We start from the raw sequence: 22440 nt of genomic DNA, 5'->3' as shown, positions 1-22440 counted from the left end.
TCTAGTTTGGGCGGAGAGCTCTAATAGTTTCCAGAAAAACACAAGCCATGAACAGGGAGTGCGCCTTCCAAGGCAAAAGGAGATGTGGACTCCAGCAGGCAGCGGTGCCATCTTGGAAGTCTTGCGGCCTTTGAGGCCCTTTCCAGGCAGAGTAAGGAGGCACAGCAACTGCTGAATAAATAAACCCTGTGAATGGACACACCTGAAGGCACAGGGGAGGTATCTTTGCTCCTTCCTTGGGGACACCATGGAACCTTGAAATGGCAGAGATAGCTAGGTCTCTGCCAATATCTACTGTCCCCCATTTTAAAGTCATAGAACCCCAATTTTAGCTGAGCACATGGTGACCCACAATACAGACCATCTTTCCAGGCCTCCCTTACAGATAAGAGCCAGAAGACTGACCAATGGGGTATTAGTGGAATGTGTGTGCAACTTCTAAGATGCGTGCTTAAAGGGAGCTATCTGCCCTTGTTCCCTTTCCTACTTCCTGCTGGAAGGAATGCAGATGTAATGGCTGGAGCTTGAGCAGCCATTCTAAAATGTAAGGCAAACTTGAGAATGAAGGCCACAAATGGCAGACCAACAATGTAGAAGGACCCCGGGTCACCACACTAAACCTGGAATGCCTACAACTCTTTCCAGAAAAAGACATAACTCTATTGTTTTAGCCACTGGTATTTAGGCTTAAAGATAATCCTTAGGTTCAAACTCAACTGAAACAGCTCTTAAATAGAGAAGAGAAATAAAGACAATCTAAGTATTTAAAAGTAAGACTCCCACTCAGTGGGTGACAAGCACATAGCAGGTTCCTGGCTTCATCTCCAGATGTACCATGGAATATAAAGAAAGGTGGAACCCACCCGCGTGAAATGTTTTCTTTTTTCTCTTTGTCTATTGCTCCCTTTTGTTTGTTTGGTGTCTAAAGAGATACTGTGGAGATGCATCACATTTTCTAACTTATGCAAATGTTGTGAGCACATACTAAGTGTCAAAAATGCTTTTTCTTAGTATCTCTGCTTTATAGTTAAAGAAACCATGGCTCAGAGAGGTAGTGCCACACAGCTGGGAAGGAGAACCTGCCCTGGAGAGCAGACAAGACAGAATCCTTGTCCAGGGAACTTCCCGAGGCGCTTGGTCTCTGCTGGCACGGTGGTCCCTGCTATAGACTCCTAAAAATGGCTCAGGCCCAGAGGGGCTCCATGTGCCTTCAGGATGTGGCCACGGGGACAGAAAGGGGTCATCCAAGCACAGTCTGGATGGAGACCAGCCGTGAGGGGCACCAGCCTCCTCCCTGCAGCAGAAGCCATCTTGCTAGAAGGAAGGCTGGCACCCAAGACCAAGCTAACATCCCTCAACCTGACCTGCAAGCCCACCAGCAACCTGGGGTCAAAGCCTGAGCTGCAGAGGCCAGGGAAGGAAGGAGAGAAGCTAGCATGGGCCCTGGAGACAGGGGGAGAGACGGTTTCCCCACAGGGGAGTGGTGGGCTGTGTCAAGACCAACACCGGGAGGCCAGCCCGGAGGAGCACAAAGAACTGCCTGGAGGCTTCACAGAGAAACAGCTGGAATCTGACTCCTTCCAGGAACGATGAGTGAAGAAACCATGACGAGTGACTGAAGAGACAGGAAGGATAAAAGATGATGCAGGACAAGGCAGTGGCAGGGGTGGGCATGTCTTGGAGCCGTGAGCCGTCAAGTCTGGAGTCCAACCATGGGTTGGGGTGGGAGCTCCTCCCTGCAGATCAGAGGGAACTTGAAGCCAAGGGGGGCTCAAGCCCAGGTTGGTGAGCGGCATCACCTGGTGGCCAGTTCAGGCGTGGCACCCCAGACACCCAAGGGACTCAGCCTTGCCGGGCTCAGCCGGAGCCCCTCCCGGAGGGCACCTTCATCATCTTCCTCAGCACCCCACCTACCCCCCATTTAAAGAGCACTACTGTTATTTCATAGGGTGATACCCGCAGTTTTCGCTTTTACATTAAAGGAGAATAAAAGCATCCTGCAGTTTGCTGTTATTGACTTGCCCCAGACTTACTGGTCCTCCACCTGGAAGCAGGAAAAGTCACCCAGGAGTGTAAAAAATCTCGCCCTCGGGCCCCAGCCCCAGAGGTTGGAGTTGATTAGTCTGGGCTGGCCTGGGCGTTGAGACTTTTTTTTTCTTCAAACCCTTAACATGCAGGCAGGGCCGAGGACCTGGGCTCCAGGTGCTCGCTCTGCAAAGACAGATAGCTTCAGGATAAACCTCCAGACCCCCTTTCCATTTGTATTTGCTGCTAAGCTGCTCCTAATGCATAAATGGGGTCTGCAAGGAGCACAGACTTCTCTAGCCCTCCCAGCCCTCTGCGGATGAGACACAGACCCCAAGTCCAGGGACTTTCAGGGCTGAGCTCTCAACCCCCTTGGCTGCCAAAAGCTGGAGGGCCTTGTACACAGCATTCACCTCTGTGGGCCTCAGCAACTCCTTCTGTGATCTGGAAGAGAACAGTGGCTCTGAGTTTTTCTGAGGTCACTGGCCCTTTTGAGAATGATGTGAGCAATGGGTCCTCTCCCAGAAGCATTCCTGTGAGGTGACCACGGTGCCCGTGACTACAGATGGCTCTGGGGCTCTAGCCCGACAGCTGGGCTGGATTAGCCCCTTAAGTCCTCACCTCGACCCCATGAGCTAGGTCCTTTGATTAAGTCCTTTTACACATGGGGAAACTGAGGCACAGAGGGGTTAAATAATTTGTCTGAGGTCACACAGCCGGTAAATGGCGGAGCCAGGTTTGGACCCAAGCATGCTGACCTCAGGCTTGCATTCCGAACCACTCGGCTGCCGGTTCTCAGATGCTGACCCCAGGCATCTGACTCTGGAATTAATAAGCAAGTTTTATGATGAGGCGGGGAACACCATGCCATCTGTGCACTAAGGGTGATTCACCAATGACTTCTGGGTGTTACAGATCAGGAAACACAATCGGGGAATGGACAGGACAAGCTCTGTCATGGACTCTGTGTGGCCTTGGACAAGTGATCTTGCCTTTCTAGCCTCAGTTTCCCCCCTGAGAAGAAGACAGAACTGGCCCCTACCCTGTAGATGGGTTGGAGGAGTACTTGGGATTGGAAAACGCATAGTAGGTGTTCATTAAAGAGGTTCACATGGATACACACAAGAAAAATCTCAGGGCATTCACCCACCTAAATGTTCTGCCCCTAGTGTGGGCAAGGGAAATAAACTGCGAAGAAGACAAGAAAAGCCACTGAGAGCTGGGGACGGTGCCTCTGTAGCACCTGTGAGTCCCCAAGGAGGAAGTACCACAAGAACCAGGGGGGCCGGGCGTGGGGGCTCGTGCCTGGAATCCCAGCACTGTGGGAGGCCAAGGCAGGCAGATCGCTTGAGCCCAGGAGTTTGAGACCAGCCTGGGCAACATGATGAAACCCCATCTCTACATAAAATACAAAAATTAGCTAGGCATGGTGGTCTAGGCCTGTGGTCCCAGCTACTAGGGAGGCTGAGAGGTGGGAGGATCGCTGGAGTCCAGGAGGTCAAGGCTGCCGTGAGCCATGATCACGCCACTTCACTCCAGCCTGGATGACAGAAACCCTGTCTCAAAAACAAACAAAAACACAGAAACCAGGTAACCAGCCCCAGCTCCTGACATCATCAGAGTGATGCCACACCCTGACATCCCCCCTCCAGGTGGTGCATGCTCTTTTTTTTATTTTTATTTTTTTCAGTTCTCTGATGCTGATTCAGAAAATTAAAATGTAGAGGTCCAGGTGGGCTGTGCCTGGAACGGGGAAGGTGAGGGAAGTCCTCTGTCTCAAAGGCCTCTTCGGAGGACGCTCTGGTCTTGCCAAGTTTACAGCTCCTCCCTGTCAACATCAAGTCAGGTCCCCAACTCTGTCTTGCTCATCCACCCGGCTTCCACTTTTTTTTCTTTCAAAAGACAAACAGAGAAGTTTCATTTTCTTTTTCTCCTGAAACCTAATCTGGCCGGCCTGGCTAGGCATCTATTTCCGGGCTGTAAGCAGCTGACACATGCCCGGTGGAAGCTGTCATCTCTCTCCTTGTGGGTTCAGAGCTGCAAGAAGCACCAGGCTCGGCCACTTCAGAAGCCCCAGCCTCGACCTAGCCCACCCTCTCAAGGCCACAGTGCAGAAGCCTGCACCACCTGCCAAGTCTCTCCGGCTCCTTGCAGCTGCTGTCAGCATGGCCCAGGCTCCTGCTGACCCGGACAGAGAAGGTACAGTACTTCTTCCTTCCAAGGACCAGCAGTAGCTCCTGGGGTGAGATTTCCACTTCTCTTTCTTCCTGCTTTGCTGGGTCTAGATCATGATGACAACGGCAGTATCCTAAAGAATAGTAGACCAGCTGGGCGTGGTGGCTCACACCTGTAATCCCAGCACTTTGGGAGGCAAGGTATGTGGACTGTTTGAACTCAGGAGTTTGACACTAGCCTGGCCAACATGGCGAAACCCCATCTCTACTAAAAATACAAAAATTAACCGGGCATGGTGGTGCATGCCTGTGATCCCAGCTACTCGGGATGCTGAGGCTGGAGAATCACTTGAACCCGGGAGGCAGAAGTTGTAGTGAGCTGAGATGGCGTCGTTGCACTCCAGCCTGGGTGACAGAGTGAGATCCCATCTCAGAAAAAAAAAAAAAAATAGAAAGGGACAGCATAGCCATCCTCCTTCGACAGCTGACTATGCCGCAGGCACCTCAAAACATGCTTTCCAAGCGTTTCCTGATGGCCTGCAGGGACAAGTGCCATATCATTTCCATTCTATAAATAACTGAGGCCCTGAGAGGTGAAATGACACTCTCGGGGTAGCACAGCTGGCGAGCGCTGGTGCTAGCGTCTGAACACCCATGTCACAGTCATATCGAGAACAAAGTGGTTTGCTTTGATGAGATACATGTGCACCTTTGTTCCCCCTTGTTGCATTCTTTCCTCAACTAATATTTCATTCATTTTATTCCTGGAAGAGCTGCAATGAAAGCCAATAGTGTATCGAGTAATTGCTGTTCTCTAGGGTCTCCACTAAGCGCTGTGGACTGTAGATGAAGTGTGGTTTTGCGGTTTGGGGGATGCGTTTGTTTTGTTTTTAATCCTCACCACAATCTTTGAAGTAGTTATTATTGTCTCCATTTCACTGAAGGGGAACCTGAAGCCGGGCGGGGGAGGTCACATAGCTAGTAGTTGGCAGGGCTAGGAGCTCAAACCCAGGAAATCAGCCATCAGAATTTTAAAAAAACAACCCAGAGTGTGCCCCCGGAGGGCTAATGTCAGGGCGTGGCCCAGGAGCCGGGCTGGCCACCGAGTTCCTGTGGTGCTTCCCCTTTGGGGACTCACGGGTGCTGACAGAGGTTCCGGACTCAGCCTTTGCTGGCTTTTCTTGTCTTCCTCCCCAGTTGATTTTCCTTTTGTGACCAAATTGTTGCCTACACCTGCTCCATTTTACAATTTCCCATTTTCAGACACAGTAGCCTGGGACTCAGCGGTCGAGGCCAGCCCAGGGCCCGTGCTCGTCCTGCATCCACACCTCTGACCCCCATCTGCTCTGGGGTCCGTGGAGCCGAGGTAGTGGCTCCCTAAGGTCAGCCTTCCAGAATCAAAACTCTGCGGCCGGACACAGTGGCTCAGGCCTGCAATCCCAGCACTTTGGGAGGCCGAGTTGTGGGGATCACCCAAGGCCAGGAGTTTGACACCAGCCTGGCCAACAAGGGAAACCCTGTCTACTAAAAATACAAAAATCAGCCAGGTGTAGTGGCACGCACCTGTAATTCCAGCTACTTGAGAGGCTGAGGCAGGAGAATTGCTTGAATCCGGGAGGTGGAGGTCGCGGTGAGCCGAGATCACACCACTGCAACCGCAGACTAGGCAACAAGAACGAAATTCTGTCTCAAAAACAAAAAACAAAAAACTCTGCGAGACAAGGCAAAGCCAGGTGTGAAGTCAGGTGCATGGAGGTGCTGCTGGCTGCTGGTGGGGGAGTTTGGTGGGGGCAGGAGTGGGAATTCCCAGGTCTTCTAATTGCTCTTCACCTGCACATGGCAAGCCTGTCAGCGTTGTAACCATCAGGGCGAGGCACAAACTGATTCTTCCCTCCCCTACAAGTGCTGTGACCAAGGAACCCTGGGCAAACCTGGAGAATCCTCTGAACAGGAAAGAAAGCCCAGACGACAAAGGACTGAGTCACTGTCCTGGAAGGGGAACTCAGGTCTTTCCAAGAAGGACTCTCCCATGCACTGCCCTCGGGTTCCTTGAAGCAGAAGCTTCCTGGTGACAGGTGGGGCCCCCGCCCACAGTGGCTCTCCCAGGCTGCTGGCTGCCAGGTGCTGCCCGTACCCTGTGTCTGCCCCAGCCTCATCTCCGGGCAGAGCAGCTGGCTTTGATCTTTTAATTATTGTGTGAGCTAATGGTTTTGATTTTTAAGAGCTGCCTCAGGAGGAGCAGGGGCCATTTGGAGAATTCCTCCTCGAACCTCTTGGGGTCCTGCTTAGTCCTCATTAAACTCAGGCCAGGAAACAGCAGCACATGCCAACTGGCCAAGGAGAAGCTACTTGGGCCCTGCCCAGGGTCTATTGGGTAAACGTCTGTCCCTAGAGACAGACACTCACTCATTCAGTCCTTTTTTTTTTTTTTTTTTTTTCCCAGAGATGGGGTCTTGCCCAGGCTGGAGTGCAGTGGTGCATTCATAGCTCACTGCAGCTGCAACCTCCTAGATTCAAGCGATCCTCCCACTTTTAGCCTCTTGAGCATCTGGGACTACAGGCACGTGCCGTCGTACCTACCTGATTTTTTTCTTTTTTTGTAGAGATGGGGGTCTCACTATGTTGCCCAGGCTGGTCTAGAACTCCTGGCCTCTAGGGGTCCTCCCATCTCAGCCTCCTGATGTGCTAGGATTATAAGTGTGAGCCACCACTCCTGGCCCCATTCATTCATTCATTCATTCACTCAGTCACTCACACATTCAACGGCCATTTCCTGAGCACCTACTGTGTGCCCAGCACTGTGCTAGATGCTGAAGGTACAACAGTGAGCCATGCAAGCACAGCAGGGGACACTAGGGGATGTTCTGCAGGGGACCCACACACAAGCAGCATCCCAGCCACTCTGGGGCACAGGGACAGGCTTTCCCTAGGAAGTGGCATCTGAGGAGGCCTGGAGGTTGAGTAGACATTATACAGGTTGGGGCGTGAGGGAAGGGTGTTCCTGGCAGCAGGAACAGTGTGCACAAAGGGGCTGGGGTGAGTGGGGCTGAAGGGAGCACAGACAGGCCAGCACTTGGAGGGAAGTTGGGGGCAGGCGCAGGCCAAGCTGGGTGGTTGGCAGAGCCAGATCTGGAGGGTACCTGACTGGAGCTGGCGGGCCAACGGGGAGCCTGTCACTGCACCTAGGAGATGGTGAAGAGGAAGGGGGTGGTGCTGGCAGAAAAGAGAGGAGTGGGGGGATTCCAGAGAATCCAGGAATGGCATTTCCAGGGCTCCACGACTGGGCACTGGGGGAAAGGTCTGCTTCTGATGTCTGGTCGGTCTCTGGCTTGGATGGATGGTGGCGCCATGGATGGATGGTGAGCTGAGAGGAGGGGACTCCCAGGGAGGATGGCGATGGGCATCAGGTACACCCAGGCAGGCGTCCCAGGCAGGACTTGTCTTTGCGCTCCCAGGTCCTCTGCGACCTGGCTCCGTCTGGCTCCGTCCTTCTGCCCTCTACTCCCCTCCGCCCTGAGGACACCTGAGAGCTGAGGAACCCCACTACCCTCTGGAACCCACACCCGGGGAGGGCACAGGAGAGGTGGCACCTCCTCTGGCTGCCAGGCTGCCCAGCCAAGGCTGTTTCTGATCAGCCTGCATGCCTCTCTCTGGGCAGGGGCAGCTGCCCTGCTGCTCTTAGGGGGCATCTAGTGGGGTCCTTGCCCTTTTCTCTGCCCTGGACCCCTCTCAAAAAGGGGCCTACGTGCCTCCTGGAGCCTCCAGCCTGGGCTCAACTGTGGGGACCCGGGAGACTCAGTTCCTCTCTCTGTCCCCCGCTCGCTCTCCCAGGCCACCTTGAACAGAGGATCCTGCAGGTGCTGACAGAGGCTGGCTCCCCGGTGAAACTTGCCCAGCTGGTGAAGGAATGCCAAGCGCCCAAGAGGGAGCTCAACCAAGTCCTCTACCGAATGAAAAAGGAGCTGAAAGTCTCCCTCACAGCCCCCGCCACCTGGCGCTTGGGCGGGACTGATCCTGAAGGCGAGGGTCCTGCAGAGCTGGCCTTGTCCAGCCCTGGTAACTGCCACCCTGGGGAGGCGGGTCTGACCCTTGCAGGGAGCATCCTGGCAATGGACAAGCACAGATTTGAGCCTGGGTTCGAATCTGAGCTCTGCCACATGGGAGCTCACAGGTTTCCTCTCTGTGCCTTGGTTTCTTTTTCTGGTTGATGGAGCTCACAGCAGGGCTGCTTGGTAGGGGTTGCTGAGAGGAGGCCCTGTGTCAGGCTCAGCCCAGCCCTGCACACAGGAAGTACTCGGCAGAACACTAACAAAAATAATAGAAAATCATCATGATGGAGGCAGCAACGACGCAATGGTCCTAATCACAGAACACATGCAGTCCCACCCGCCCCCCTTTTCTAGCTTTACAGCCCACAGCCAGAAAGAGCTGCCATTTATCATGCACTTAAGATTAGCCGGGCACTGTCTGGGGGTTCACCCAGCCCTCACACAACCCCAGGAGGCAAAGGAGGCTGAGCCCCGGAGAAGTTAATCAGCAGGAAGCCGCAGCTGCCAGGGCGCAGGCAGGATTTGAAGTCAAGTGTGTTTAACTCTGGAGTCTGAGTTTGCAACTACCGGCCTTGCCACTTATCCCTAGGGAGCTGCCCACCTTTGTGGGGTGGAGGCCTGGTGCTATCTTCTGTCCCCCACCCCTCTGACCCATCTTTCTTTCTCCAGCCGAGAGGCCCCAGCAATATGCAGCTAGAATTCCAGAGACCCCTGGCCCTCAGTTCAGCCAACAACGGGGTAAGTTGTTGCATGTCCTTTCAGCTCTCAGGACACAGGATCCCACTCCCCAGGAACCCCAGGCCCTCCTTGAGGGTACAAGATCTCACCAGTGTTCAGGGGCCCTGTCCCACCCACCAGGCGGCTCCCATACAGTGTTCAGAGCCAAGACCCAGCCCTCACAGCGGGAGAATCTGAATGGCTGAGCAGTGATTTCTCCAGTCAGACAATAGCTGACCCTCACCACGCACCTGCCACGTGCCAGGCCCAACGCAGAGCACTCTGTGCACATCCCCCACCCTCAGGGCACCTCTGCAGTGCGTCATTATGACCCCGTTATCATGACACCCATTTTACAGATGAGAAAACCAGGCCTCGAGGGGCCGGGTCCAGGGCCACACAGCTAGGAAGCGGTGGGGCAGATGCAAACCCTAGGACTCCTCCCTAACCACCTGGCCATCCTGCCTCCCAGAGGAAGACATCTACAGGTTTCTCAAAGACAATGGTCCCCAGAGGGCCCTGGTCATCGCCCAGGCACTGGGAATGAGGACAGCAAAAGATGTGAACCGAGACTTGTACAGGATGAAGAGCAGGCACCTTCTGGATGTGGATGAGCAGTCCAAAGCATGGACGATTTACCGCCCAGGTAGGCCCCCGGCTGCCTGTATCTGGGCTGCAGAGGGAAACCATGACACTAGCGCTTGGTCTTTGCTGGGTGCTCTGCTAAGCAGCTCACCAGAAACTGCTAGAAGCTTCTGGAGGTCCTACTGACAATTCACTGCAAGGGCTTCCAGGAGGAAGGGATGTGCTGGCAGTATTAACCAGGGACAGCTTTTTGGAGGTGTGGCCCAAGGGCTGCAGTTGCAGAAGGCCAGTGAATGGGATGGAGGCGGCCCATTCCCAATGTTCTCAGCTCTAGGGTGCAGGGATCAGTCTGAATTTGGGATTAGTTTTCTTTGAGCACTTTGCCCAAGTTGGGGTTTAAAAGTTGGCAGAAGAGAAGGCAAGACTAGGCTTGGACCCCTACCGGGTGGAGCCCCAGGATCAGCCCAGGGTCAGCTTCCCCGTGAGATCTAACACACACAGGGCCAAGATCCAATTGGTGCATGGCACTCTCAGGGGTCCTTGAAAATGTTTTAATTTTAATTTTATTTAAAATCAGAAGAAATGAATACTACAATAATAATGAATATCTAAAAATGGGCCAGGCATGGTCGCTCACCCCTGTAATCCTAGCACTTTGGGAGGCCGAGGCGGGCAGATCACCTGAGGTCAGGAGTGACCAGTCTGGCCAACATGGCGAAACCCCGTCTCTACTAAAAATACAAAAATTAGCCAGGCGTGGTGGCGGGCGCCTGTAATCCCAGCTACTCGGGAGGCTGAGGTAAGAGAATAGCTTGAACCTAGGAGGCAGAGGTTGCACCGAGCTGAGATCGCGCCATTGCACTCCAGCCTGGGCAACAAAAGCAAAACTCTGTCCTAAAAAAAATAAATAAATAAAATTAAATTAAAAAATCCAGCCTGGGTTATCCTTGCTATACAATGTAATTTAAATATTTGTGTATGGGGGAAGGGCCCACAAAGGCACAGGAGCCGAGACCCCAGAGGATGGTGATAGGCCCTGCACAGTCTGGGCAGGTGCCTGCCTCAACCCCTGCAGGGCTGACTCTGCTACTCACGATGGGTGCCCGAAGGGGTCTCAGCATCCTAGGGCTGCTGTGAGGAAGGAATAATGCATGACAGCCACCAGATTTTAAACACTAGTGACAAATTCAAATATTGAAAATGTCATGGGAGCCAAACACAACCGATCTGGCCCGATGGGCTGCTGTCTCTTGGCCACTACTCAAGGGAGAAGGGCAATGGTGCAGGTGCTCGGGGGTCCGGGCTGTGGCTGCCCCCCAGTGAGAGCAGTGTGGGGCCTCTGTGGTCCTCCCAGCCAGCAATCATGGCGGCCCAGCCATGGGGCAGCAAAGGACACAGGTAGGGTGACTCACAGTGGCTATTTTCAAGTGAGGCTCCCTCTAAGGTACCTGTGGTGTCTGTTAAACACCCAGCTCTGGCCTCCCACTTGGCCCTACTGACTCGGAAGGCCCAGGGTATTGTAACAAGCTCCCCAGGAGAATTTGGTGCTGCCGACTGGTATTGGGAACCCCTGACCCATAGAGAGGGGCGAAGGGATAGAGTTGAATATTATTTTGCAGAAGATTCTGGAAGAAGAGCAAAGTCGGCCTTAATTATGTACCAGCACAATCCAATCAACATGATCTGCCAGAATGGACCGAACAGCCAGATTTCCATTGCAAACTCTGAAGCCATCCAGATTGGACATGGGAACATCATTACAAGTCAGATAGTCTCCAGGGAGGACGGTGAGTCACCCAAGAGAGCCAGGGGAGGGGACCTCAGTGGGGGACCACCTGATCCACTGGGTGGGGGCAAAGGGTAGGGATGGGGAGCGAGGGGATTCAGCCCTCCAAGGGGAAAGGGTTGCTTCCAGACCCCCACAGTCCACCTTTATGGCCGTCCTGAGAATGAGGACACCTGGATCAAAGCTCTCCTGATTTCCCTGTACTCTGATACTTTCTACCTCATTTTAAAATTTAATTTAATTTTTATTTTTCTAATACAATTTTAAAATTAAGATGGGGTATCTCTGTGTTGCGCCTGACCTTATGCCTCATTTTCAATGGGGTCTGGTGTTTTTCGTGAGAAACAACTCAATTGCCTCTCCCTCCACGGAATGCTACACAGGAGGTTATTGTAGTACAGTATTTGTTCTGAGACACGCTACTTTCCCCCACATTTTAACAGGCTAGAAACTGGGGTGCATCTCACCACCTGTGGCATCCTAATTTGGATGAAATGCGGCATTGCACTTTGAGCACTTACCCTGTGCAGGGCACTGTGGCAAGAGGGGACACAGCCACCTGTCAGCCCAGCCTTGTCACCTGTGAGTGACAGCATCAGCCCCAAAGTCGGGACACTCCCTGTAACCTTGGGAGAACCTTTCCCCACTGTCAGCCTCAGTTTCCCCAGTTGTGAAATGAGGAACTTTGTTCTAGAATCTAGATCATGGTTTCCCTAGCTTTAATCCTCTGAGCCCCACCTTCCCGATTCTGGCCATACCCATGCCTGATTATTTAATTAATGTTGTTGAGTAGTGCATCTTTTTAAAAAGTTATTTTAAAACAATTTTATAGTATTATTTTAAGTGAAACCATGAAAATCACCATAAAAACAAATGTTGTCCCTGGCAGTTAAAACTGCGGGAGGCTCTGAGCCTTTGGTGTTAGCACCAAAGGAGACTTTGTCTTCATGAGGTCGGAAGCACCAAAGGAGACTTTGTCTTCATGAGGTCGGAAGCTCGGGAGTGACTGGGAATCAGAACGAGGAGCTCATTGTTTGGGTTTGTGAGTGTCCCTGCAACACCCAGGACCAGCCCCGGTCCTGAGAACTCAGGGAGCCCCAAAATGAGCTATTCCGCCAGGTCCTCTTGCTCTCTAAGCCAGAGCCTGAAGTCTTTGGCCCCCAGTTCGATGGTGTCCAGGAAGAATTCAGAGGACAGGCCTGTGTGTGGTGGGGAGGGAAAGGAAGAAGCCTGCAGTCATCTCCGGTGAGGCTGTGCCACTGTCCCCTACCAGGTTCCACCGGTCCCCGCCACCTCCCTTCAATGGCACCAGGTGATTCCTCAACTCGGGGGACCCTAGTTGATCCCTGGGGGCCCCAGGACATCCATATGGAGCGGTCCATACTCAGACGGGTGCAGCTGGGACACAGCAACGAGATGAGGCTTCACGGCGTCCCGTCCGAGGGCCCTGCCCACAGTCCCCCTGGCAGCCCCCCAGGTAACTGGGATCTAGAGGCCAGACCCAACCCTGTCACCCTGTGGGTCCTCACTGGAAGGAACTGGAGCCAGAATCTTTGTGGGGAGAGAAGCATGATGGGAAATTCCTTTCCTTCCACCAGGCAGCTGAACCAGAGTAGAGCAGGTGGGGCTTTTAAAGCTAGCACTCTAGGCTGGGCATGGGAGCTCACACCTGTAATCTTAGCACTTTGGGAAGCCAAAGCAGGTGGATCACCTGAGGTCAGGAGTTCGAGACCAGCCTGACCAATATGGTGAAACCCTGTCTCTACCAAAAATACCAAAAAAAAAAAAAAAAATTAACCAGGCATGGTGGCGTGCTCCTGTAGTCCTAGCCACTCGGAAGGCTGAGGTAGGAGAATTGCTTGAACCTGGGAGGCGGAGGTTGCAGTAAATGGAGATCGCACCACTGCACTCCAGTCTGGGAGACAGAGTGAGACTCCATCTCAATAAATAAATGAATAAAATAAAGCTAGCACTCTGGATCTCCATCCCCTACGACCCACTGCAGGAAACCTCAGTTTCCTCATTTGTAAAATGAGCAGAGAAGCAGAGGCTGGGCCAGCTGGAGCAGGGTGATGGTTTGAGACTGGAATGGTGTTTAGGGAGGATGGAAGACAGGTGCCGTACTATGTGCTGTGGCCGCAGTGACCAGAGGGCCCCTGGCAGAGGCCTCCCCCGCACTGGGAATGCAGAGATGGGCTGGGGGAGAAGAACCAGCAGAGAAGCTAGAGAGGAAGGAGGAAAGCAGAGGCCCCGGGAAAGGAGTCTCCAGAGAGGGGCCAGGCTGGTGAGGCCAGGGAAGCATCTGTGGGGTTCAGCGAGAGGGGTCGTTGTAACCTTGAGGGGGTGGTTTCTGGGAGCCAGGGAGCAGAAGGTGTCTCGGGAGTGGAGGAGGCGGGACTCAGTGTGGATGATTCTTCAGAAGTTTGGGTGGGAAAGGGCAGAGCCAGATGGCAGGAGCTGGGGCCAGGCTGGGAGCCCCCATAAGATTTCAACCAAAAGTGGGGGCCAGTGTTCCAGCGCAGTGGGAAGCAGGCAGCAGACGAGAGAGGAGCTGAATCCCAGAGGAAGACACTGACGTCCAGATCAGCTGGGCGGGATCAGTGGGGCAGACCTACTGCGGGATCAGTGGGGCAGAAAGACGCTTCCCAGACAGCACAACAGCACGAGCGGAGGTGTGGTGGGCGGAGGTGTGGCGGGCAGGCACAGACGGTGCTCCTGAGATGGTGTGGGCCCCTGGTGGGAGGTCTGGGGAGGAGGGTGAACCAGGCTGGGGGTCAGGGTTCCCGGCCACTGTCCAGATGCTCCTGGCTCCAGGCCTCTCTCCCTTTGACCCACAGTCTCTGCCACTGCTGCCGGCCCAGAAGCTTCGTTTGAAGCAAGAATGCCCAGTCCAGGAGCTCACCCCGAGGGGGAAGCTGCCCAGAGAATCCACATGAAATCGTGCTTTCTCGAGGACGCCACCATCGGCAACAGCAACAAAATGTCTATCAGCCCAGGGGTGGCTGGCCCAGGAGGAGTCGCAGGGTCTGGAGAGGGGGATCCAGGGGAGGACGCAGGTGAGCTAGGGGGCAGAGTGGACCCCTGTGTGTTCTCTCTCTCTCCCCACCTTCCACTCATTCATTCATTCATTCTCATCGATCATTCGCTAATCTCTGGTTTCCCGGAGCCTGGAGGCAGTGCCCACCCATAGCGAGGAGCAGCAGCTCTAGAGTCAGAGCGTGGAGGCTCCGTCCCCCTAGTGGAGGGACCCACCCAAGTCATTTCACCCAGGAGCCTCTGTCTCCTTAGCTTTAAAGTGGGATGGCAAGAATAGCCTGAAGCAACTCCTACAGTGGTTGCAAGACTGGGGTAAAATCTGAAGGCGGAGCTCAGCCCTACACCAACCCTGCCAGCATTCAGGAGATAGGAGTGTTATTGTCTCATCATTGTTGTGGTGATTGTTTTGGGCCCGAGAGAGGTGCTGGGTTGCCATGCAAATAAGGTTCTGCATCAGGGCACAGGCTGACCTGCTGCAGTGGAGACGCCACACATGGTGGCCCCGCCTGCTTGAAGCCCAAGTCTCATGTCCGGGCGAGGGTAGCAGACCAGGGTTTCTTTTACCTCAGTGCTGAGTCGTCCCTTGGGCTCCGTCCTCATCTGTGGGGTTGAACTTAGCACCAGCAAGCATAGGAGCGAGAGAGGGTACAGAGAGCCGCTGTTGTCTTTGACCAAGCCCACCCACTGCATCTGTGCTGTTCTGAGGGCCTGCACTTCACCAGGGGGGTCTGGGAAGTGCCGCCTGTGTCAAGGCAGTCTAAGCCCAGCAGAGACTCAGGGGAGGGGGCTCCACTGCCAACAGGAAGAGGGGAGAGGGGAAACCAGTGCGGTTCACCGTCCCAGCCACCGTTTGGTCCCTGGAAGCTGCACAGGCTGGTTGCAGAGCCTGACGATCCCAACTCTGCAGAAGGGAGCTCGGGGCCTCGGGTGGGGGCAGCTGGAGAGTTGGGCAGGTCCACGCAAGGTGGGGAGGGCCAGGGCAGGTGTACCTGGTGTGTGGAACAGTGTGGACAATGGCCTGGAGGTGAGGACATGACGGTGTGGGAACCCACAGGGGTTTGAGGGTGACCTGAGCGTGGAGAGCAGAGCCAGGGCCTGGCTCCAGGCTGCAGTCGACGCTAAGGCAATGGGAAGCCATGGGGGGGCTTTGAGCAGGAGAGGGGCAGGATGGGATCTTTGCCTCCCATGTGAAGAAAGAATTAGAAGGCGGATTTCCGCTCCTACCCTTTTGGGATCTGGAATAAGGGATCACACCCAGTCCCACCAGTGGGTAGAAAACATGGATTCACGGCATCTGGAGGATTGGCCGGCATCCACCCTCCAGTGCCTGAAGGCCCAGGGGATGCATGTCCTGGAAGTCCAGAGGGTCTCCTCACTCCAAGGGCCATGTCCTTGCTGTCCCAGCATACTGAGGAGACCCTGGCCCCACGTGTCTTCAAACTCTCCCTCCAGGACCCCTGGGAGCCCCATGCACTTGTGACACCTGCAGAACAGGGACCAGGAGCGCATTCCTCAGGACTCAGGCCATGAGCATCTGGGAGTACGGACTTCCTTCCAGCAGCAAAGGGAGTCTCTGAAACCTCCAAGGCCACTGGGGACCCCTGGGAGGGCATGTGCCACCAGATGGGGATCCGGCTTAGGACCCCACAGCACAGGCCATCTGCAGAGCCCTGTGGGTCTCAAGCCAGACCATTGAAGACTCCTCTTTCCGGAAAGAACACAGCACTATGTTTTTAAAAAATAGCCACATATCTGGGCGCGGTGGCTCACGCCTGTAATCCTAGCACTTTGGGAGGCCGAGGCCGGTGGATCACGAGGTCAGGAGATCGAGCCCATCCTGGCTAACATGGTGAAACCCCGTCTCTACTAAAAAATACAAAAAATTAGCCAGGCGTGGTGGTGAGCACCTGTAGTCCCAGCTACTCGGGAGGCTGAGGCAGGAGAATGGCGTGAACCTGGGAGGTGGAGCTTGCCGTGAGCCGAGATCATGCCACTGCACTCCAGCCTGGGTGACAGAGTGAGACTCTGTCTCAAAAAAAAAAAAATGGCCACACTCCCAGATTTGTCCTGCAACATCCTAACATTCTTCCCTGAGGTCCCAGCAGAGGAGCTGATGACATCTTTGCCCCTTGCCCTGACCCACCCACCTCTCTTTGTCCCCAAGAGACATCAACAGGCATAGCTCAGAGATATTAGGAGTGAGTTCCAGACCACCCCAATAAAGCAAGTCATGCAAATTTTTGATTTCCCAGTGCATACACATGTTATATTCACACGATGCTCTAGTCTATTAGGTGTGCACTCAATCACATTATATCTAAAAAACAATGTACATACCTTAATTTTAAAATACTTTATTGCTAAAAATGCTAACCATCACCTGTCTTCTGCCAGTCATCATCTCTATGCTGGTGGAGGTCTTGCCTTGATGTTGATGGCTGCTGACTGATCAGGGTGGTGGTTGCTGAAGGTGGAGGCAGCTGTGGCAATTTCTTAAAATAAGGCAACAATGAAGTTCACTGCAGCAATGGACTCTTCCTTTCATGAAAGCTTTCTCTGTAGCATGCAATGCTGTTTGATGGCATTTTACTCATACTAGAACTTCTTTCAAAATTGGAACCAAGACTCCCCAACCCTGCTGCTGCTTTACCAACTAGGTTTATAAAACAGTCTAAATCCTTTGTTGTCATTTCAACAATGTTCGCAGTATCTACACCAGGAATAGATGCCATCTCAAGAAACCACTTTCTTTGCTCATCCGTAAGAAGCAACTCATCTGTTCAAGCTTTCTCATGAGATTGTAGCAATTCAGTCCCGTCTTCATACTCCACTTCTAATTTGAGTTTTCCTGCTATTTCCACCACATCTGCAGTTGCTGCTTTCACTGAAGTCTTGAACCCCTCAAAGTCATTCATGAAAGTTGGAATCAACTTCTTCCAGACTCCTGTGAATGTTGATAGTTTGACCTCCTCCCATGAATCACAAATGTTCTTAATGGCATGTAGATTGGTGATCTTTTCCAGAAGATTTTCAACTTACTTTGCCCAGATCCATCTGAGGAATCACTCTGCATTGCACTTATGCCCTTATAAAATGTATTTATTGAAGAATAAGAAGTGAATGTTGAAGTTACTCCTTAATCCATGGGCTGCAGAATGGATGCTGTGCTAGCAGGCATGAAAACAATGAAAACAATGTTAACTCTTTTTTACATCTCCATCGGAGCCCTTGGATGAACAGGTGCACTGTCAATGAGCAGTAAAAACAAAAAAAATTTTTTTTTGGCCCTCAACCCAGGATCCTGAACACCCAGCTCCTGTGGTATGGACAATGAGCCGTAAAATGTTCAAAGGAATATTTTTTTTTCTAAGCAGTAAGTCTCAAGGCTAGGCTTAAAATATTCAGTAAACCATGCTATAAACAGGTGCTGTCATCTAGCTTTGTTGCTTCATTCATAGAACACAGGAAGAGTCGATTTAGCATCGTTCTTAAGGGCTCTAGAATTTCCAAAATGGTAATTGAGGAGAGGCTTCAGCTGAAAGTCACCAGTTACATTAGTCTCCAACAAGAGAGCCTGTCCCCTTTGAAGCTTTGAAGCCAGGCATTGACATCTCCTTTCGAGTTATGAAAGTTCTAGATGACATCTTTTTTCAATAGAAGGCTGTTTCATCTACATTGAGAACCTGCTCTGTTGTGTAGTCACGCTCATCAATGATCTTAGCTAGAGCTTCCAGGTAACCTGCTGCAGCTTCTCCATCAGCACTTGCTGCTTCACCTTGCACTTGCATGTTATGGGGATGGCTTCTTTCCTTAAACCTCATGAACCAACCTCTGCTCACTTCCAACTTTTCTTCTGCAGCTTCCTCACCTCTCTCAGCCTTTAGAATTGAATAGAGCAAGGGCCTTGCCCTAGACGAGGCTTAGGCTTAAGAGATTGTTGTGGCTGGCTCGATCCTCTAACCAGACCACTAAAACTTTCTCCACACTAGCCACTAGTCTGGTTCACTTTCTCATCACTCATGTGTTTGCTGAAGTAGCACTTTTAATATCCTTCAAGACCTTTTCCTTTGCCTTCACAATTTGGCTAACTTTTGACCTAGCTTTCAACTTGTCTTAGCTTTGGACGTGCCTCCCTCACCAAGCTTAATCATTTCTCACTTTTGATTTAAAGTGAGAGACGTGCAACTCTTCCTTCCACTTTAGCACATAGAGGCCATTTGGGGTTTTTTTTTTTTTTTTTTTTTTGAGATGGAGTTTTGCTCTTGTTGTCTAGGCTGGAGTGCAATGGCACAATCTTGGCTCACTGCAACCTCCACCTCCCAGGTTCAAGGGATTCTTTTGCCTCAGCCTCCTGGGTAGCTGTGATTACAGACCTGCACCACCACGCCTGACTAACTTTGTTTTTAGTAGAGATGGGGTTTCTCCATGTAGGTCAGGCTGGTCTTGAACTCCCAACTTCAGGTGATCCGCCCGCCTCAGCCTCCCAAAGTGTTGGGATTCCAGGCGTGACCCATGGCGCCCGGCCCATTGTAGGGTTATGAATTTTCCTAATTTCAATATTGTTGTGTCTCAAGGAATAGAGAGGCCTGAGGAGAGGGAGAGAGAGGAGGAGACGGCTGATCAGTGACAGGTTAGAACACACAGATTTATTAATTAACTTCATCATCTTATACAGGTGATATTTGTGGCACCCCAAAGCAAAGCAATTATAATAGCAACATCAAAGATCGCTGGTCACAGATCACCATAACACATATAATCAAAATGAAAAAGTGTGAAATATTGTGAGGATTACCAAAATGCGACACAGAGACAGGAAGTGGGCATACGCTGCTGGAAAAATTGGCACTGATAGACTCGCTTCACACAGGGTGCCACAAACCTTCAACTTGTGAAAAATAAATGCAATATCTATGAAGTGTAATAAACCAAAGTACAATAAGGTAAAGTGAGATAAAATGAGGTCTGCCTGTCACTTCCTCCTCGAGTGGCGGGCGGGACATTATCCTGAGATGTGTAAGGCCTGGAATGGTTTTTGTTTTGTTTTGTTTTGTTTTGTTTTGTTTTGTTTTGTTTTGTTTTGTTTGAGGAAATTGCTAATCGGAGACTGTCAGTGCCAGAGCATGTAGAGCCGTCTTTTGGGGTCCCTGGGAGGACTGGGAGAGCCCTGGGATGGGGGCTTTCTGGTGTTATTTCTGCTCCTCCATCTCACTGCTGTGAAACTAGGACACGACTGGCTACATGATCTGGGGGCCCAGTGCAAAGTGAAAAGGTGGGGCTCCCTGTTCAACACTTAGTACAAATCTAAAGACAGTAACAACAAAGGCTCAAGCTGAGCTCGAAATCTTTCCAAGAGCGGGTCCCTGTGGAAATGCCCAGGCCACGTGCCCATGAAGCTGATTCCCCATCTTCTCTTCCCTAGGTCCTCGTCCTGCAGACACACAATCCAGAAGTCACTTTCCTCGAGACATTGGTCCGTCCATCACTCCCAGCCACTCGAAGCTCACCCCCAAGCTGGAAACTATGACTCTTGGAAGCAGGAGTCACAAAGCTGCAGAAGGCAGCCACTGTGTGGATGAAGCCTCACACGAGGGGAGCTGGTGGGGAGGTGGGATTTAGTGCACAGCCTCAGGTGGGGCTTGGACACAGGCTGGGGGTGGGCGCATGCTAGGGAAACTAGCCTGCTGCTCTCTGCATTCCTTAGCGTCTTGTTTGACCTGCTTGCTTCCAGACATAACTTGCATGAGTCAGTTTTGGGGGAATGGACCTGGCATGGGGATGGGTTCAGGCCAGGTCTTTTGATGGCCAGGAGTAGATGACAGGGAGTTGCCTTGGGGAACCTTTGGTGTGCCGAGAGGAGGTGGGTAGACGGGAGTGGGGCTCGGTCCCCCGGGCCCAGGGGACTCTCCACTCTTTCCTGGGCTCGGGGCGCCTCCCTGGAGTTACCTTCCATCATGGCTACCTGCTGTGGTTTGAATGTTTGAGTCCCAACAAAATTCATATCAAAACAATCCCAACTGGGTGCAGGGGCTCACGCCTGTAATCCCAGCACTTTAGGAGGCCGAGGCAGGCGGATCGCGAGGTCAGGAAATCCAGACCGTCCTGGCTAACATGGTGAAACCCCGTCTCTACTAAAAAAAAAAATACAAAAAATTAGCCGGGCGTTGTGGCGGGCGCCTGTAGTCCCAGCTACTCCGGAGGCTGAGGCAGGAGAATGGCGTGAACCCGGGAGGTGGAGCTTCCAGTGAGCCGAGATCGCGCCACCGCACTCCAGCCTGGGCGACAGAGCGAGACTCCGTCTCAAAATAAATAAATAAATAAATAAAAAATAAACAAACCATAATCCCCAGTGCGGTGGTATGAAGAGGTGGGGCCTTTTGGAGGGGATGGAGTCAGGAGGGCGAGTGGGATTAGCGCTCTCATGAAAGGGCTTGAGGGAGTCTGTTAGTCCTGCTTGCCTGCCATGTGAGGATGCAGTAACAAAATGCCATCCTTAAAGCCGAGACCAATTCCTCATCAGACACTGACTCTGCTGGCACCTTAATCTTGGCCTTCCCAGACCCCGAAACTGTAAGCAATAAATTCCTGTTGCTTATAAATTACCCAGGGTGAGGCATTTTATTATAGCAGCCTGAGCCAACTGAAACACTGCCCCACTCTCTTCTCACTTGAGGTCTGACTTCCTCAAGGCCCATCGTGGCCACCTGACCTCCTTATCACCCGACCTTTCTAGAATCTTCTCTCCTCAGCCTTGATCTCTCAGGATTTTTTAGCTGGACTCCCAAAGAGAAAATTCTTTCCCACCCCGATGCTGGGTCCCCAGGCCCTGGTGGAAGACATTGGCTGACCCATGGGTCAGGTGACCTCTTCTGGCCAATCAGCAGGGAGTGCTTGTGGATTAGCCCATTTTCACGCTGCCGATAAAGGTATACCCACGACGGGGTAATTTATAGGGAAAAAGAAGTTTAGCGGAGTCACAGTTCCTGATTGTGAGAGGCCTTACAATCAGGGTGGAAGGCAAAAGGCACGTCTTACATGGCAGCAGGCAAGAGAGGGAATGAAAGCCAAGAGAAAGCAGCTTCCCTTATCAAGCCATCAGATCTCATAAGACTTACTTCACTACCACGAGAACAGTATGGGGGAAACCATCTCCATGATTCAGTTATCTCCTGCTGGGTCCCTCCCACAACACATGGGAATTATGGGAGCTACAATTCAAGATGAGATTTGGGTGGGGACACAGCCAAACCATGTCAGCTTGCTGTTTACCAGACCGGACCACCCCACTAGGGGCGAAGTTCCCGTAGAAGGGCTATGGATTCTGCAACATTTCCTGAACCACGGGGTGGGGTGGGAGGAAGATGTAGGGGGATAGAGGGAGGTGGTGATCAGCTGGGCAGGGTGATTGTGGAACAAGGACTCTGTCCATCCTTTAATGTGCACATAGGCACACACACATGCACACACACGTGCACACACACATGCACACACACGTGTACACACACACATGCACACACAGGCACACACACGTGTACACACACATGCACACACACAGGCACTCTGCTGCCCCCAACTCCAATGCCACACCCAGTCCTCAGGTGGGCGTTTGTCACACTCCGCTATGTCTCCTTCACTGGCCTTGGCATTTGACACCCAAAAGCTGATGCCCCCTGGGGCTAATGTCTACCTTGGCAGGGAGGGGCTGGCTCATCACAGGGCCTCAGTAAAAACAGTTATTGAACAAATTCATATCTCCTTGCCCAACTCGACTGGGAGGATCTTTAGGGCGGATGCTTTGACATATTGGTCAGAACCTAGACTGATATATAGAACTTACAGTTCATCCCTTGAAGGGGATTCGTAAGACATTGTTTGAGCTCCTAGATCCAGTCATTCCTGAAGCAGAACCTATCCTTGCACTTACCCATTAGAAGAACTAAGATGTCCCCTTAGTGCTGAAGCCGGCTCCACTGGGATTTCCATTTCCTATGGGCATCTGCCCCCTCACCTCCCCTACCCACTCCTCTTAGCTCACTGCTACTCAACCTGAGGCATGACCTTACCGGGA

General features: G+C 52.4%; 1 protein-coding gene across 4 annotated transcripts; it reads left to right on the top strand.

Annotated features, from left to right (window-relative positions):
- Positions 1–4020: 4020 nt before the first annotated feature.
- Positions 4021–20935, top strand: ZBP1 (Z-DNA binding protein 1). 4 transcript variants are annotated; one of them, XM_054467522.2, is made up of 8 exons: positions 4021–4224; positions 8031–8255; positions 8918–8986; positions 9438–9611; positions 11170–11337; positions 12610–12813; positions 14174–14392; positions 19795–20935. In XM_054467522.2, exons 1-8 carry the CDS (start codon positions 4191–4193, stop codon positions 19989–19991), a joined length of 1290 nt encoding a protein of 429 aa, XP_054323497.1. In that variant the 5' UTR covers positions 4021–4190; the 3' UTR covers positions 19992–20935. The 4 variants fall into 4 exon arrangements, with proteins under 4 accessions (XP_054323497.1, XP_063515579.1, XP_054323498.1 ...); XM_063659509.1 differs by lacking the exon at positions 19795–20935 and adding an exon at positions 15825–16294; XM_054467523.1 differs by having other exon boundaries at positions 4047–4224; positions 11173–11337.
- The last annotated feature ends 1505 nt before the right edge of the window (positions 20936–22440 follow it).

This window comes from Pongo pygmaeus, chromosome 21 (genome assembly GCF_028885625.2).
Source record: "Pongo pygmaeus isolate AG05252 chromosome 21, NHGRI_mPonPyg2-v2.0_pri, whole genome shotgun sequence".
Lineage (NCBI taxonomy): Eukaryota > Metazoa > Chordata > Mammalia > Primates > Hominidae > Pongo > Pongo pygmaeus.
This window is presented reverse-complemented; position numbering and strand designations above follow the sequence as displayed.

Excerpts from the sequence above, each read along its gene's own strand:
- ZBP1 (XM_054467522.2), top strand. The coding sequence starts at position 4,191 with ATGGCCCAGGCTCCTGCTGACCCGGACAGAGAAG. Across the intron at positions 8,256-8,917 it reads GCTGGCCTTGTCCAGCCCTG|CCGAGAGGCCCCAGCAATAT; the intron begins GTAACTGCCACC and ends TTCTTTCTCCAG. Across the intron at positions 8,987-9,437 it reads TCAGTTCAGCCAACAACGGG|AGGAAGACATCTACAGGTTT; the intron begins GTAAGTTGTTGC and ends CCTGCCTCCCAG.